General features: G+C 38.3%; 1 protein-coding gene across 6 annotated transcripts in view; it reads left to right on the plus strand.

Annotated features, from left to right (window-relative positions):
- Positions 1–19,044, plus strand: part of OSBP2 (oxysterol binding protein 2) — a 273,029-nt gene that overhangs the window by 112,078 nt on the left and 141,907 nt on the right. The window contains exon 1 of one of the 6 annotated variants that reach the window (XM_074206359.1): positions 10,241–10,358. The exons of the other annotated variants lie outside the window; for them this stretch is intronic. Coding sequence (XP_074062460.1) covers positions 10,304–10,358 — 55 coding nt within the window. The 5' untranslated portion in view covers positions 10,241–10,303. Of the gene's footprint in view, positions 1–10,240; positions 10,359–19,044 lie in introns of those variants that run through there. 6 annotated transcript variants of the gene reach the window in all.

Consider the following 19,044-nt stretch of genomic DNA (forward strand, 5'->3'; position numbering starts at 1 on the left):
TGCAAAATAAAGTGAGAAAAACCAGATCATTTTGCACAGTAACCACAATGTTGTAATGATGATTATCAGCTATGAATAACTTAGCTACTCTGATCAGTACATTGATCCAAGATAATTCCAAGGAACCCATGATAAAAAAAATAAGTGATGAAATCTGAGTGCAAACCAAAGTATAATTTTTCTCACTATTTTTCTTGCCTTAAAAATATGACTAATATGGAAATGTGTTTTGCATAATTTCATGTATAATTTATATGATATTGCTTGCCTTCTCAGTGGGTACAGGAGTGGGTTGGCATGGAGGGGGAGAATTTGGGATTGAAAAATTGAAAAGAAAAGAATGTTAACAATAATAATGAATTGTAATGTTTTTTTGGGGAAATAGTAATACTCTAGGCCCCCTTCATTGTTACTTCTGTCTAAATTCCACTCTGTCTTTTTGGGTATCTTTAGTTTCTTATTAGAAGTCTCTGACTGGTCTCTCTGCTTTTACTCTTTGTTCTTGCTGTCCTTGACTGGTACATTCATTCACCTTGCTTAATATATTACTGTCGTTTGAGGTGATCGAGAAGCAGATAATCTCTTCAATTCTGGTGAATATGTTTAAGGTATCTAAGATGTTTAAAATTCATCTTTTGAATGTCCATCTGTTTTCATTTGTGTTTTAAGTTCAGATTCACAGAGTAAGTCACCCTGGACTATCCTGAAGCCATTGCTTTCAGAACATAATCCATTTTATTCTATGTTTTCTGATAGACTATTGTCTTGTGTTATTCAGATCTTTGTCTTTGAAGATCTTTCTCCTGGTTTGCACAACTTGTTTCTGAATTGAATTGTTAAATTAAACCACTGCTTGTCTTTTATTTGGAGTTTTGAATTTTTTTCCTAGAGAAAAATCTATGAATTCTTTGATTTGGTATTTCATTTTTGTATTGTATTGCCCAAGTTCTGGGCAGTTTTCTTTCATTATTTCTTATAGTAGTCAGGCATTTTGACTTGTATTCTTCTGAGAGACCTGTGATTCTTAGATTGTCTCTATGCATTTTTTCTCAAAGATCATTATGTTTCACTTCAATAAAGAACGATTTTTCTTTTACTGTTATTGTGCTTTGCGACTCTTCTAGGTTGCCCTTCACATCATTGGTTTTAGACTGTCAATTATTAATTTTATGAGACTTTGCATCATAGATTACAGTTTTTCTGTTCTGTCAATTCTTTTTAATATGTAGGACAAAAATTTTGCCTTCATAATTTTTATTGCTCATTTAAACCACTGTGGAACTGCCTGTAGTTATTCTGTGTTCTCCTTAAATTCCATAGGGTCATCTGTCTGATAGAGTATTGAATCATTTTCTTTAACTTTATGATTTTTTTAATAGATACTTGAACTTGTTTCCTAAATCTGGAAGTCATATTTCCTTCTGCTCTTAATGTTTTCCTGTCTACTTCTCTGCTTATGTTAAGGTCTTTAAGTTTTTCTTTATTTTTTCTTTATTTTTTTTATTTTCCCCCGTTCCTCACTTTTTGATTTTCTTTCCTCTGATGGTCGTTTCCTTGGAGTCTGGATCTCATAGCATCTAAAAAACTTACAGTTTATCAGCCTAGGTCTTGTTCCTATTTCCAGCTGACAGAACTGACTGGACTTTCCTCAGTCTTAGTGAAGTGGCCTCATACCCTTGGCCTCCTCTCTTTCCCCCACCACAAAGACACGATGTCCTGCTCTACTCTTTTCCATTCTCTCCCTGGGCCAATAGTTCAAAGCACTGCTAAGCTGATGCTATATAGGGTTGATTTCTATAGTTTGTATTTCCAAATCTTTGAGAAGGAAGGGTGGGGTGGTCAGAATAGAGATTAGAACTCTTGTTTCAAGCCCAGAGATGTGTGTGTGTCTTTCTCTCTGATGTTTTAATTTCCTGCTGAGGTGTTTGCTCTCCAGAAGGCTCCCATTATGCTGGCCTCATGGCCCCAGTAGACTTTCAAATTCTGAAGCCTAGATCTCATGACTTTGGAAAGAGGTGGTGGATGGGGTTATAGGATTTGATTTTGTTGGAAGCCTGTGGATCTTGGTCCTCACCTTAGTTAGTGCAGCCTTTTTGCCAGTAGTAGTTGTTGGGCAGGGATGTTAAATGAACTTAGTTCATTTTTAAAAATCTTATTTGAGGGGCAGCTAGGTGATGGAGTGGATAGAGCACCAGCCCTGGAGTCAGGAGGACCTGAGTTCAAATGCAGTCTCAGATACTTTATAATTAACTAGCTATGTGACCTTGGGCAAGTCACTTAACTCCATTGTCTTGTAAAAACAAAAAAACTTGTTTGAGACAGCTGAAGTTGCTTTGTCTTTGGTAAATAATTTATGTTCTGAAGATGTTTATGAGGTTGTAGTGATCAGAGAAAATAGCTAGTCTACCATCTTCTTGGACACATGATCCAGAAATCATGAGTCTGAATTTAAGATGAAATTCAATAGGGATTAATTTACACTTTGCACTTGGGTATAAAAGTTTAATTTCTCATGTATAATGGAGAAAGTATAGATTTCTTGTTTCCATCTCTCTCAACACTCCCACCCTATTGTGTCATCTTAATACCACTTAGCCCCCTTCCATTATGCCCTCTGGAATGCCTTTTCCATAGCCAAAAAATTCCCTTCATCTTAAATCTTTTGTTCTCCCATTCTTTCTATCTACTAGCTATTATGGAAACCTGGATTCTGCTTGATGATAGTCTTCCCAGCCCTCAATACTGACTGTACCCCTCATTCATTCTCCTCAGCCACTGGTTGAAGCAGGAGAATTAGAATACTCCTTATTCTCCACTGGCACTTCCAGGATCTCCCCCTTCCTCTGTAACATAGTAATCTTTCTTCCTCTGAGGTTCAGGCTACTCATATCTACTACTCAATCAAAATCTTGATAATTGTCTTCTAAAGACCTTAAAGTTATTCCTTTTCTTTCCTCAATGATTTTTTTTTTAGGTTTTTGCAAGGCAAATGGGGTTAAGTGGCTTGCCCAAGGCCACACAGCTAGGTAATTATTAAGTGTCTGAGACCGGATTTGAACTCAGGTACTCCTGACTCCAGGGCTGATGCTTTATCCACTGCGCCACCTAGCCGCCCCAAGATCAATACTTGTATTACAATTTTTCTGTCTTCTTCAATTGTGTCCTCATACTAAGGGACTTCAACATCGATATTGATTTTCCCTCATAAACCCTAACCACTCAATTCCTTAGCTATTCACTTACTCCTATGAGTACTGCTCCACCCATTTCAGCCACACACAAAGATCATCATACCCTTGAACTTGCCATCACCTATAAAAGTACCAGTTCCATGTTCAAGATTTCAAAATTCCACTCATCCAACCATGACCTATTGACTTTTCATTTCTGCCTCTGCCTTCCCTTACAACACCCCACTCTTCATTCATGCCATGACCTCTATTCCCTTTTCTCCTCAATTCTCTTCCCCAGACTATCTCCCCTGCAGTAGGCCAATCTCTCAACTTCTCATCTTGACTCCTTGGTAAACTGATTCAGTTCTACAATGTTCTTTCTCTCCTGAATGCCTAGCTCCCCTATTATATTGCTTATTACATCTAGCCAAGGCTTGGACTTGGATTAGCCCCATCATTTACCTCCTTTGCACCTATCTTTGTATTGCTAAATAAAGATAGAGAAAATCACACAAATATTCTGACTGGGTCTACTATAAATTTATGTTACACAACCTCATTTGGGCCCTCATTGTTATTTGGCAATACCTTTGAAAAGGGAGGCAAACTTCCAATTAACTAACTATCCCTTTGTCCACAGTGACTCTTTCAAGTCTTATTATCCTTCTTCAAGTCTCCCATGAATTCCTTCCTCCCTACTGTCTCAGCTGAGAACTTCTAGGAATTCATACTTTACAGAAGGATATTGAGGCCATTCATCATGAACTCTCTTCCCCCACTCCTCCTCATTTATGACACAGGTCCCTTTAACCACTTTTTCCTCTGCTCCTGAATCACATAATGAAATGATCTTAGTCCTCCCCAAGACTAAGCCTTTATTTGGTCAAGTGACTCTCTTTCATCCTATTTCTTTCAACATACTATTCTTCCTATCATCCTCCTTTTCTAACATTTTCAGTCTTTCTCTCCCTCCTCCCTACAAACATTCCATGTCTTTCCTATCCTGAAAAAAAATTCTCACTTGATACTTTGATCCCTGCTATCATTCTATATCTATACCCTATATTGTTCTTTTCTGTCCCTTGTAGCTATACTCCTAGAAAAAGTCATCTGCAATAGATGCTTCCTCAGTTTTCCTCTTAACACCTCACAGTTCAGCTTCTGACATTATTGTTCCACCAAGATCACTGTTTCCAAAGTTACCAGTGATCTCTTAATTGCAAATCCAATCCAATGGCCATTTTCAGTTCTCTTTCTCAATCTTTCTGCAGCCTTTGACTCTCTTTGATCTTTGATACTCCATTCTCTCTAGGTTTTAAGGCTACCCCTGTCACCTGGTTCTCCTTCTGCAGATCTGCTCCTTCTCATTCTCTTTTTGCTGGATCCTCCTGGACCCCTCTATTCCCTTCTCCCTCTTTTGTGCTACACTTGTGCTTCATCAGGGACTATGACTTTAATGATCATTTTTTATAAAGACAGTTCTCATATCTGACTATCCTACGCCAACCTTTCTGCTAACCTCCAATCACACAATTCTTAACTACCTTTCATTTTTAAATGGAATGTTCAAGAGACATCTTAATCTTAATATATCCAAAATAGAATTCATTTTCTTTCCTCCCCATTCATAGTTCTGTAGAAGGTAACACCATCTTCCCATTCTGCAGGCTCATAAGAGACTTGCCATTTCCAAGCTTTTATCAAGACTTTTTAATGCTATCTTTGCCATCTTTCCCTGATATGTCCCCTTCTCTCCCTAATATTACCCCGCCCCTCCTGTGATACTACTCCACTCTGGTACAGGCCCTTATCACCTCACACCTGGTCTGTTGCAGTCACCTGCTGGTGGTTGGCCTGCCTCAAGTCTCTTCCTACTCTAGTCTATTCTCCATTCACCCACCAAAGTATACTTTTAAAGCACTAATGTGACCAGATCTCTCCCTCACTAATTTCCAGTGTGCCCCTAATGCCTCCAGGAAGAAATATAAAATGCTCTGTTTGGCAATAAAAACCCCAGCCTACCTTTCCTGTCTTCTTAGATCTTATTCAGTTTTATGCATATAGTAACAATCCAAATTGCTTTTATATGTCCAGAAGGCTATTTATGGACCAAAGATCTGTGCTGCATCTCAGCTACTCAGTGCTGATGGAGTCACATTGATTAATGATAGGGACATGATCCTAGAGAGATGGACTGAACACTTCCATTGTATTCTTAACAGACCATCATCAATCAATGTAGAAACCACTGACTTTTTACTTCAAGTTGAAGTTAATCTGTTCCAATTGAAGAAGAGGTTTTATTAGGCTCCTTTCCAGAGGCAAAGCACCTGGGACTGATTGTGTTCCAGATGAATTCTACAAAGTGGGGGTCCATTGTTCATCCAAAAATTGACTGAAATTTTCCAGGTTATATTACCCGAGGAGGTTATCCCCTAAGAAATCAAGGATAGTTGCACCATCCATCTCAGTAAAGGTAAAGGGAATAGATAGTCCTGTGACAATCAAAGGGATGTTTCTCAGTCATTGCTGGTAAGATTCTTGCCAGAGTCCTCCTCAATAGGCTTATCTTTCATTTGGAAGGTGGTCGCCTCCCTGAGAACCAGTGTTGTTTCAGAAAGGGTTGAGGAGCAGATGATATAGTGTGGTGTTTGCAGCTTGACAACCCCAGGAGAAATGCCAGGAGCAGAACCAAGGCCATGTACAACATTTGCTGATCTGTCCAAGACCTTTGATACCATCAAGTTGTGAGGGTTTATGAAACATTATGTCAAAATTTGGTTGCCTGGAGAATTCATCAATATTGTGTGTCAGTCTCATGACAGCATGCTTGCTTGGGTTCTGGATAGTGGATGATGCTCTCAAGACTTTCTGGTCACCAATGCAGTGAAACAAAGCTGTGTCCTTACTCCCATTTTTAGCACAATGTTTTCAGCCATTTGTTATCAGATACCTTCATTGAGTATGAACATGGCCTCAAGGTCAACTTCTGCACTGATGGTAAATTCTTCAACTTGAGAAGGCTACAAGCCATGATCAAAGCAGGGGAGTGTTGGTGCAGGATCTTCTGCTTGCAGATGATTGTCAAGTCAATGCAGCCTCTGAAGCTCAGATGCAATAAAGTATGGCTCGATTCTCTGATACTGGTGCTCACATTGACCTAACAAACACAACAAAGCTCAGTTGCTCCATCAGCCAGTGCCAACCATCCATATGTGGAATCGTCAATGACAGCAAATGGAGAAGTTTTGAGTACTATGGGTAAGTTCACTTCCCTTGGCAGTGTCCTTTTCAGGGAGGCCTATGAAACCTGGACAGTCTACCAGTGCCATGCCAGCAAACTGAATTGCTTCCATTTAAATTGTCTTGGGAAGATTCTGAAGATTACCTGGCAAGAGAAGATATCAGTCACTGAGGTCCTTTCTCTAGCTAAACTGCCAAGCATTCCAACATTACTACAAAGAGGGCAACTTGGATGGACTGTACGCAATGTTAGAAGTTTGAAAAAAAAAAAAAGCTATTTTATGGCCCCAGGGCAAGCACTCACAAGAGGGTCAGAAGATAGCAGGACAGCCTGAAGGTCATTCTGAAGAACTTTAGAATTGATTGTACAGCCTGGGAGATACTGGCATAGGATCGCTCAGCATGGTGGGCCCTCATCAGTGCTCTGCCCTCTATGAGAAAGGCAGAATTGAAGCAGCTCAAAGGAAACATGACATTTGTAAGTTAAGAATCAACACCCCAGGCATTCACATGGACTATTGGTGCCCAACCCTTGACAGAGTATTCTGAGCTCATACCAGTGTGATTGGCCCTACTTGAACACACTGTAATTTGTCTCATAGTGATATCATTTTGGTTGTTTTTGATAACTAAGGGTAAAAACCAACCAGACCAGACTTTATTCCCAAAACACTTCCTCTTCCTTCCAGTGATACCAGCCTCCTGGCTGTTTATGAACAAGACTCTGCTCCATTCTGCTGAAGATTCCTTCAAGTCCTGTTACAAGGAAACCTTCCTCAACTCCTTAATTCTAGTAGCTTTCCTTGGTTATTTCCTGTTTATCCTGTATATTCCTTGCTTTGCCTATATTTATTTGTATGTTGTCTCCCATTAGTTTGTAAGCTCCTTGAGGGTAGTCACTGTCTTTTGCCTTATATTGTATCCCCACCACTTAGCACACCTCATAGGGATTGATTGAATGTTTTGAAAGGATCCTAGAGACTTTATGGACTGCAAGCTCCATGAGTTAGCTACAGGATGGAACAACCAGAAAAGCTAATAAAATCTTGGACTGCATTAAGAGAGATATTGTTTCTAGGAGGAGGGAAGTTCTACAGTGCAATGTTCTTTCCAAAATTTACCTATAGAATTATATTCATTTCTGGGTACCCAAAGCTTAAGAAGGAAGTGTTCAAATGAAATCAGGTTGACAAGGAAACTTAAGACTGTATCACATGAGAATCTATTGAAGGATTAAGAGAGTTTAGCCTTATGTCTTATGTCAAATAAGAGCTGCAGGGCTCTCTGAGATTTAGGAAATATTCACTTTGTTTCCTTTGACCTCAGAGTAGTAGTGATGGATGAACATTGCAAAGAGACAGATTTAGACTCAATCTTAGGAAAACTTGTGAACCATCCGAACTGTTCCAGAGTGGAAAGGGCTCCTTGGAGAGGTGCCAGATTTGCTTGTTCAGGAGGTCTGCCTGCAGAACATGCATGACTACTTGACCAGTGTGTTCTCTAAGGAATTCCTTTTACATGGGGATCAGATGAGATAGCCTCTGTGACTCCTTACAGCTCTAAAAATCTGTGATTTTTGTGATTCCCATGGAGATGCTCCCTGGCTAAGAAACTTTGAACTGCACCTACATCATCTTAGAGAGGAGGTTCTAAATTGAGCAAAAGTTCCAAAGTAAAGAAAAATAAATATTCCTTCTCTGATATTACCTGTTTTCTTAATTTCTATTCTTAGCAGAGCTCAGGGAAAACCTGGTCAAGGACAATAGTATTCAATTTAAGAAGCTAATTAAAATTTTTTTAAAAAAAAATCCTGTTCTGTAAAAAGAAATTTGAAATACAAACAGTCTTAATGATGCCATATGTTTTATAGAGAAAAAAATAAGATTACTCAGGATATGGAGGAGTTCAGAAAAAAAACACTCTGATAGAAATTCAGAACTCCCTCAAGTGAATATTAATTGGCAAGTTCCTTAGAATGGTTCTGTATGCCAAATTACTGATAAGCATTTTCCACATGCATGCTTCTGACTTCTTTGAGTGTCACTATAGTGAACCTTTTTATTCCTCTGGAAAAGTTTCCCAAACAACACTAATCCATTAAACTCCAGGACCCAGTCAAATCATAATGATGTAATCATACCCCCTTCCACTTAGTATAAACCATTCCTCCAATTTCCTCATATCTGTTCTTGTGAATTTTTTTTTTATTCTGAACATCAGTGCCAACGTGAATGAGCTCTCCATGAACACAAAAGAACAGAGAAAGTGGCTTGTTCAAGAAAATACGAATTTGCATTATGTGCAGCTTGCTCTTCTTGCCACTTTTGGTTTTACACAAGCTGCAAAGCCTGCTTAGACAAGATGGATCAGGACAAAACCTGCTCCATTGGGTCCCTCTAGACTGTTCGATGATATTGCAGAACTTGGGGTGGGGGGAGGCAAGGGACAGAAATTTTATGTAGATTTTGAGTGGACTGTATTGAGCAGGGGGAGTGACATGGTCAGCCTATGCTGTAGAAAGGAAGAACCTATTTGAAAGTTCACGGAAGAGCTTTGAGACTAGCAGCCCCCCAGTAGCTCTTGCAGACATCAAGACACTAGAGAAGTGGAGAAGGCAGGGGGTCAGAGGAAACCTATGCTGTGATTGACTCAGTTTTTATTCTTCAGTAGTTGGGGAATAATTAAAGATTAGTAACTTTGGAGAGAGCAGTTTCAGTGGAATGATGAGATTGGAAACCAGATTAGAGAGGTGGACCTACAGTAAATGTCCTTCTCAAGGGTTTTAGCCAGAAAACGCAGGAGAAGGCAGATGATCACTAGTGGGGTTAGAGGGTTCAAATGGGGGAGGGTTAGGGTGAAGGTGTTGCTGATTTTTTTTAAGATTTAATGATTGAAGACAGAATATTTAAGGCCACTGAAAAGGTGAAGGAATTCACAGCTCCCTGAGATGTTAAAACTGATCAGGATTTTCTTATAGAATATAACAAAGTAAACAGAGTAAAATACTTCTCTTGAGGCGTCAGAAGCACTTAAGACAGACTGAATAATAAAGACCTAGTAGACAGAGAATGAGGCAGAAACAGAGAGAGTGATAGGTAAAGAAAGAGAGAAAAGAAAAGTCAAGCAGAGTTGACTGGGCCAGAGAGAGGGAGGTGAGGTGACTGGCTTCTAGCAGAGATACAACTCAGGATTTTGCCCTTTATCCAGAGGGCAAGAGGGGAATTCCCTCCCCACCCCTTCCGGATGGGAATTGGGTAGAGGTTTGAAGACTGAAGAGATCAGAATACACATTTTACATTAAACAGTGAAATAATGGGAGTCAATTTACATCTCAAGAGTGGGGGAACCTCCACTGATTTAACAAGATTTTAACAGCATTTAAGATTACAGAATTTGTTTCTTCTACATTCATAATTCTCTCCATCATTTCCCTGCATCAAAGGAAATTCAGGAATTGAGGCAGTAGACCAGGAAAGATAGAAGATGTGTGAGAGGGGGTTGCAAAGGGGACAATCTTGAGAAGCCAGATCTGAAAGTCATTTACATAGTGATAATAAGTCAATCCATGGCAGCAGTGAATAGAGCCATGGGTTTGAAGTCTGGAAGGACTGAGTTCAAAAGGGGCCTCAGATGCCAGCTGTGCCTGACTCACTTAACTTGTTTTCTTCAGTTTCCTCAACTGTAAAATAGGCTTAATAATAGTAACTATCTTACAGGTTTGTTGTGAGAATCAAATGAGATAGTATTTATAAAAGTGCTTAGCACAGTTCTGGCACACAGGAGGCATATAGTAAATGCTTATTCCCCTCCCCATACCCCTATAGGAGCTGATGAAATCACCAAATGAAATAGTATAGAGAAGAGGACACAGTACAGAACCTTAGGTGATGGGCACAAGCTGTATGAAGATCCAGAAAACGATACTATCAAGGAGTCAGACAGGTAGGAGGAGAACCAAGAAAGAGAAGTATCACAAAAAAATGATAGTGAAGAATCTTGAGCTTATACAGGGTGATTGTTAATGTCAGAGACTTCTGAGAGGTTAAAAAGGTTGAAGATTGAGAAAGGGCCAGGAGATTTGCAATTAAGAAATTATCAGTCACTTTGGAGAAAGCAGTTTTGACTTAATGATAAGATTTCACAAGCCGGATTATAGAGAGGTAAGAAGAGAGTGAGAGGAGAAAAAGTGGCCACCTGTTATAGAAGTCCTTCCCTCGAGGAGATTAACCAGGAAATGGAGGAGGGGTCAAGTGAGGGTTTTTTGAGGGTGATAGGAGAATAATTGTAGGCAATAGGTTAAGTCAAGGAACAACTGAAGGTTGGAAGAGAGAATTCCAGGTCACATGAACAGCAAGATGGAGAGCTAAACATTTTCTGTTTCCTACAACCTCTCAAATTTCTTCAGACCAGAAATTCTGTGGCAACATCAAACAATTTCAGTAGCCTCCAAGGTCTAGGACACCCAGAATCCAAAAGGAGAGTATAAAACCAAAATCCAAAAACCTGAAGCCCAGAAATGTCATACTCACTGATCCTGAGCTCATTAAATGCACTTCACCCCCTACCATAGTTCCAACAGAGAGACTGAACTAGAAGACCCAAGAACACAGGCTAACATTAAAAATTCCTATATCCTACTCCCCTCATCCTCTTTCCAGTGCTCCAGACCTCAGAAGTTTGCTTGGAATTCAAAAGCCAGCTTAGCCACAGCCCCTCAGGAACGTCAATTTTCAGGAGGTTACAGCCCAGAGATGCAAAGATCTGAACTGTGGTAGCAGAAAAAAAGTCATCTCTAAATTGCCAGAACAGACTGGAGAACTGAGTAATAGAGGGAGTGGAGCAAGTCCCCAGGACAAAGCACTGTGGATGCAAGAATCTGCAATATTCCACCGTGGCTGAAGGAAAGAACATAGTATCTTGCTGGGACCACAGACAGAAACCCAAGCTGATGAACTTGTAGAAAGAAGTTGAGATTCCTGAGATTTAGCCCCTAAGGATGTCAGTTATGGGGAGGAACCAGGAAGTTAGTGACAAGGAAAATAAGGAGTCAAAAGACTGAAAATACCAAGGATTTCAGGAGGAAGAAAACTCCTTGTCCTTGATCATAAACAGGTAAATCATCAGGAAAAACTTTAACAACAGAAAGAAATAGTGGTATCCAAATCTAGTCATTGAGTTCAGGCATCAATAATACTGTTTTAAAAAAAGGGAAGATAATTATTTGTCATTTGATGAAGCTGAGGATTCTGTGGAATTTAAAAAGAACATGGAGCTACAATCTGCTATTCTTGAATGATGTAAAAAATTAGAATTATGAGTGAAGAATTTGTTTTGCACAGAAAACGAAAATTTGGAGTCTGTAATTGCAAGCCTCACCAAAGAAAAAATAAACAATAATGATAGTAGAAGTAATAATAATAATAGCCAATATATATTGCTATATTTCAAGCACTATGCTAAGTACTTTACAATTATTATCTTATTTGATCTTCTCAGAGATACGTACTATCATTAAATAAAGGAAGTTTTCAGACAGATTTTTTAAAAAAGGTCAAGGTGAAATCAAGAGAACAGTAGAACCCCAGTCAAATTCTTCCAATATTCCCCTCTAAACAACTTTAAAATAGCTCCTCAAATCAATTTTGAAGTGGCAGAACCAACCAAAGGTCAGAATGACATTTTTCTAACCTAAGACGATTTAGGAGTTGGCAGGAAAGGTTTGTGGGGTGAGAGCCAGCCCACAATATGCTGGAGGTAGCACAAGTGCTGATCTGCCATAGCAGCAGCAGCAGCAGCTTCAGGAGCTCATAGCCCCAGACAACTGATTAGAAAGAGATTTACAGGGGATCCTTTGCTGCCACCAGGTGTAGCTGGCATTGATTTGCAACTCTGTTGCCCATAAAAGCAGTTCTGGGTAGAGAAAAGCACCTGGAGTCAGTCAGAAGGGAGCAAGAGCCCTTGACACAGTTCTAGATTAGAGGAGAGCACTTGCCTTTGTGGCTGCAGAGAACCAGGAACATTTCCTGGGTAAAGACCAGACCTTAGACCAAAGGAGCAGAGACCAAGGCCTTCAGATCCCAGCACCTTGGAAGTATTGACAATTTGCAGAACCCCAGAACCAGCTCTGAAAACAACAGTTTGAAAGGTTCTGAAGTTTTGGACAGGGTCTTTTCCTCCTTCCCCTCCTCAAGCCCAAACAGAGCAACTTTAACATAAAAGTTCAGTCAGGAAATGCCTTGAAAAATGAGCAAACAAACAACAACAAAAGCTTGACCTAAAAAAGCTACTATGGTGGTAGGGAAAAAAAATATAACTTCAAAAAAATAATAATATGGAAGCAGCTAGAGCCAAAACCTTAAAGAAAAATGGTGAATTTCTCAAGCCCAACAAGAATTTCTGGAACAGTTAGAGCAATAAGAATGGTTGAGGATAAATTGGTAAAAAGAAATGACAGTGATAGATACAGGAAAATTCTGAAACAAAAGAATTGGTTGTTCTTTTAAAAGCAACACAAGGGGTGGCTAGGTGGCACAGTGGACAGAGCACCGGCCCTGGAGTCAGGAGTACCTGAATTCAAATCCGGCCTCAGACACTTAATAATTACCTAGCTGTGTGGCCTTGGGCAAGCCATTTAACCCATTGCCTTGCAAAAAACTAAAAAAAAGCAACACAAAAAAATACTAAAATAACACCTTAAAAAATAAAATTGATCTAAATGTTAAGACATTCAAAAATTTACTGAAAAAAAAGAAGCAGAATTGACCAAGGGGGAAAAAGATATAAAATCTCACTGAAGAAAATAATTCTTTAAAAATAGAATTGGGAGCAACTAGGTAGTACAGTGGATAGACCACTGGCATTGGAGTCAGGAGGACCGGAGTTCAAATTCAGCCTCAGATAATAATTACCTAGCTATGTAACCTTAGCCAAGTTACTTAACCCCATTGCCTAACCAAAAAAAAACCTAACCCAAAAAAATAGAATCAGAAAAGTGAAAACTAATGACTCCACAAGACTGAGATACAATAAAAGTCAAAAGAATGAATAAAATATGGGAAAATGTGAAACATCTCATAGATTAAAAACAACTGACCTGGAAAATGGGTTGATGAGAGTTAATTTAAGAATTATTAGACTACCTGAAAGCAGTGATAAAAAAATGTAGACATCATATTTCAAGACATCCAGGAAATCTGCCCTTATAGATGCAGAGGGTAAAGTAAAAACTGAAAAAATTCATTGATCACCTAAAGAAACAGATCCCCAAACTAAAAATTCCCAAGAGTATTGTAGCCAGTTGCAGAATTCCCAGGGTGAGGAGAAAAATATTACAAACATCCAGAAAGAAACCATTCAAATATTATGGAGCCAGTCATAATCATGTAAGATTCAGCAGTTTCCACCTTAAAGGAGCAGAGGGCTTGGAATACGATATTCTGGAAGGCAAAGGAACTAGAATGATAACCAAAAATAACCTACTCATTAAAACTGAGTTTAGGGGCGGCTAGGTGGTTCAGTGGATAGAGCACCAGCCCTGGAGTCAGGAGGACCTGAGTTCAAATCCGGCCTCAGATACTTAATAATTACCCATGTGGCCTTGGGCAAGCCACTTAACCCCATTGTCTTACAAAAACAAAAACAAAACAAAAACAAAAAAACTGAGTATAATTATTGAAGGAAAAAAACGGGTATTTAATGAATAAGTCTTTCAAACATACTTGATGAAAAGACCAAAGATGAACATTATCTTGTGCTTGAACATTAAATTTTCTAATGTAAGACTCATAAATTTATAAATGGATGAATGTTGAAACTCTATCATTGGATGTAATCGGAAAAATATAATAAAATTTCAAAAAACAAAACCCAACATCAAGCACAAGACTCAAGAGAAGCATATACAGATAAACAGGAAGCCAAACTCCTAAGGAATTCATAGGATCAGACTGTTTAGATTCCTGTAAGGGAAGACGATAGCAGTCATTCCTAAGCACTTTATTGTGATTAAAGCAGGTAGAAGAATTATACAGAGACGGAAGGTGTGAGCTGAACATGATGCAATGGTATCTTTCAAATACAAACTAAAATGAAAGGGTAAGAAAGTAGAATGCACTGGGAGAAGGGGGAATGGGGAAAATTTTCTCACATAGAAGAAGCTTGAAATGAAGAACCTTTATCATGGATGGAGAAATTCTGGGCAATGCTTGAAACCTCACTCTCATTAGAATTGGTCCAAAAAGGGAAGAAGAGAAACATACAGAGACACAAGTGCATAAACATTCATACTCACCCAGTATACACACTTTCAGTTGAGTATAGAAGTCAATCAGAAAATAAGAGGGAAAGAAGATAAAAGATACGTGAATGGGGAGGGGGAATAAAAGGGAGAGCAAATTCAGGGAGGTGGTGGTCAAAAAAACCCAACAAATTTTTGAAAAGGGTTAGGATTAAAAATACCACTACTTGATCTATATCTTGAAGAGATCAAAGAAGGAAAATGACTATATATATATTTTTTGCTTTGTTTTTTAGTTTTTTTGCAAGGCAAATGGGGTTAAAGTGGCTTGCCCAAGGCCACACATCTAGGTAATTATTAAGTGTCTGAGACCAGATTTGAACCCAGATACTCCTGACTCCAGGGCCGGTGCTTTATCTACTGTGCCACCTAGCCGCCCCAGAAAATGACTATTTAAAAAAAAAAAATTACAGCATCTCTTTTGGTGGTAGCAAAGAATTGGAACTTGAAGGGATGCTCATCAATTGGAGAATGGCTGGACTAGTTATGGCATATGATTGTGGTGTAGTACTCTTGAGCTATAAAAAATGAAGTGGGGGTAGTTTATTTTTCTTAATTGATGCTTTATTTTTCCAATTACATGTTATAAAAGTTTTTCAACATTTATCCACATGCATATTCACATTTTTAAGTTACATAATTTCTTTCTACCCTCTCCTCAGTGGCAAGCAGGTGAATATCGTACAAACATGTTTGTGTTTTTATATTTATAGATTAGTCATTTTTCAGTCAATTTTTGAAACATCTAATAGATTAAAGGGAAATTAAGGAACTGAAGAAAATGCTGGAGACGTCAGTTAAAAGATTTGTGGTGTATCATCTTCTAAATAGGACAGCTAAAGAATAAACATATTCTCTGCACCAAATTGAACTTTAAAAAACAACTAATCATGGTTTAGGGCAGAGAGACACTGCAAACATAAAAAGACAGAAATAACTATTGCATTTACTCATCAGAGTGCAATAAAATAGAAATTGATTCAGGGACTCCCATCAAAAATACTCAAATGGAGACTTAACAATGAAATCTTAAATAATGATTGTGTTAAAGAACAAAGCATATAACCAAGGAATAAATGTGTAGGAAAAAAATTAAAAGTGGTAAAACCAGTACAACCAAATTTTTGGTATGTAGCTACAGTAGAGCTCAGGGAAAACTATATCCTGACAATGTTTTTTGTAGATATTGTTCAGTCATGTCTGACCTTTTAGGACCCCATTTGAGATTTTCTTTGCAAAGAAACTGGAGTGGTTTGATGTTCCCTTCTCTAATTTATTGTTACAATTGAGAAAACTGAGACAAATAGGGTTAAGTGACTTGACCAAGTCCCCTAGCTATAAAGTATTTCAGTTCTTTCTGACCTCAGGCCTGGGGCTCTATCCATTGCACCACACAGCTGCTTCAGTTGATAAATTGCCCTTATAATCATACATTAACAAATTAGAAAAAGAATATTGAAGAACTGAACATGCATTTAAAAATTGGAAAATCCACAAATAAATCTAAAATAAGCACAAAACAGGAGATATTAAAAACTAGAGGGGAAATAATTTAGAATTGGAAATCCCATAGAAAAACTTTTTTAATTCATAAATTGATAGTCCTTAGCAAATCTGATTAAAAAGAAGAGAATTGAAAAATCATATTAGTAAAATAGCAAATGAGCAGGGTAAAATCATTGCAAAATGCAAAAGAAAGAGAATAGTTGGAACATAAAATACAGTTATATACTAACAGTAGTGAGAATTCAAAAGAAATAGAGGACTTTTTCAAAAATAAAAAATTACTAAACTATCAAGTTTATAAGATCTCGGAAAAAGAAACTGATTTATCTGTAAAAGAATTATCCGGGGGTGGGGGGAAGCTCCTGGTGCTAATGCCTTGAAAGGAAAAAAATTGTAGCAGTCAGACCTCCTTTTTCCCTCCCGCAACCATTCTGTCCCCACCTCACTGTTCTGTTAGTCCCACATCAGGAGGCAACCTTTATCAATTACAAAGATTCTGAGCTGGGCCCTTCTGCATTTCCTGTTCTCCTCCACCTAATTCCTCCTGCCTCTCTTTACTCTCTTCCTCACAGTCTAAAATCTGGTCTCACTGACAGCCTGACTAATCTTTGGATAGGACCCTTTATCTCCCAATTTGGGGCCTTTTTGCTGGCTGCTCCCAACATAAAAGACTATCTCCCAGCTCCCCTTTCCCCACCCCACTTCCATTCATATTTTGAGAGCAGAGATTATTTTTACCTTACTTGAGGTTAGAATCAAAAATTTCATAATAGGTACATAATGAATGCTTGCTGTTGATTTTAATTTTAAATGTAATTTTTCTTTGCAGAGAAAACAAATAGAATTGAGCACCTTTTTCCTCTGTTATTGGTTTTTCATCCATCCCATTCATACCAAAGTTTTCATCTCCTCTTTAATCTTTTTTTTATTTTTCCATTGTAACATAAGAAAGAAACCCCTTTTTAATTACCTCAAACTTTTGTACCCAGTCTTAGCTAATGACCATACTTTCTCATTTTTATGTCAGATATAGGTAGAACTAGATGACCTCTGATAGTTGGCTCTAAAACTCTCTCTTTGGCAGATGATGAAACAAAAAAGATTGATTTGCTCCCTTATAGGTATTAAACCATTGACCCCAAATTGGAACCCTGATCATCTCTCCCATAACCCAGCCCTCCCTCATTTATGCTAGTCACACTGACTCTGCCACAGCCACATAGAGTGCTTAGAGGCAGAACCAGAGAGTCCTTCCTTCTCGTTGTACAAGTTGGTGATCTGGTCACTGGCTTATGTTAGAAGAGGGTATCATATATGTAAAGTGACACATTAAAGTGTTAGCCATGACTGTAATGATGATTTCCCTCTGGCCCTCGCTGATAAGCATGTGGTGAGCTGTTTCCTTTCTCTAAGAAGTTTATATTGAGGGGGCAACTAGGTGGCACAGTGGATAGAGCATGGGCCCCAGAGTCAGAAGGAATTGAGCTCAAATGTGACCTCAGACACTTAATACTTAGTTCACTAGGTGTCCTTGGACAAATCACTTAATCCTATTGCCTTGCCAAAAAAAATTGAGAGTCCTTTTCTATCCTTTCTGGTTTTCAAAGGCTCTTTCAGCAGATCACCAACTTGTATAAGCATTAACAAGTTGGAGAGGTCTCAAAAGATGGACCCCAAGGGTGGTGGGGATGGGAGGTGGATTTCATCTTGATGTAGGACCCCCCAGTCTAAGCTGAGAGAAGCTCAAGACCAGGTTGGTCAGTTGGATAAACTTTTCAGTCTCAGCAGTGCCCCCAGATCATCCACTAAGTTAGTGGAGGAGTATCCATACAGATGAAGTCCTAGGCATATTTTGCAGTAATGTTTCAACCAATCCTGATATAAAGATAGCTAGATATATGTACTCATACTTATAGACATACAATGCATATAAATATTATATGCATCTACATTACATATGTATCATATCTCTATAGTTCCACAGTATCCAAAAAATCTATAACAATCTTAAGATGAAGTTTAAGCCTGGCTTAAAATACTTCATCTACCCAACACTCAAACCACTGTTTAACCTAGCTGCTTCTGTGCATCATAGAAGTCAGAAAATATTGTTTAAGCTTAATATTAAACTTCACTAAGATATTTGGAATACTTTAGTATATATATATATATATATATATACACACACACACACACACACATAACTGCCTATATCACCTATACATACTATATATACACATGTGTATAACATGTATGTAAACATGGATACACATGTGTATAGGTGTCTGGATGTGTGTATATGTATACAATGTATCCACTATTTTAAAAAGAAATGAGTAAAAAAGGAAGATTATTTTTATTGATATATTATTTTTCCAAGTACATGTTTTGGTATTTTTTCTGTATTCATCTATATGCAAATAGATGTTATACTTTTTTTCTGCCACCCTCCCTTCTCTCCTCCCTTCCCATGGCTGTGAACAGTTTGGTAAAGTTGTACATGTACATTTGTTTTTAACATATTTGCATATTACTTATTTTGTGTAAGAAGAATTAGAACTAAGAGGAAAGAAAGAAAGCCATGAGATAGTGAAGAAAAACAAGAGAAGTTTTAAAAAAGGGAACCTAGTATGCATTCAGATTCCATGGTTTTTTCCCCTCTCTCTGGGAGTGCACTTGGTATGGTTGGTATTGTCCATAACAGGGTTGTCTTAGCTCTCTGCACTGCTGAGAAGAGCTTTTCCATCATACTTGATCAAATCACACTGTTGTTAGTGTGTACAGTGTTCTCTTCATTCTGGTCCCTTCACTCAGCAACAGTCTTTA

This window comes from Macrotis lagotis, chromosome X (assembly GCF_037893015.1).
Source record: "Macrotis lagotis isolate mMagLag1 chromosome X, bilby.v1.9.chrom.fasta, whole genome shotgun sequence".
Lineage (NCBI taxonomy): Eukaryota > Metazoa > Chordata > Mammalia > Peramelemorphia > Peramelidae > Macrotis > Macrotis lagotis.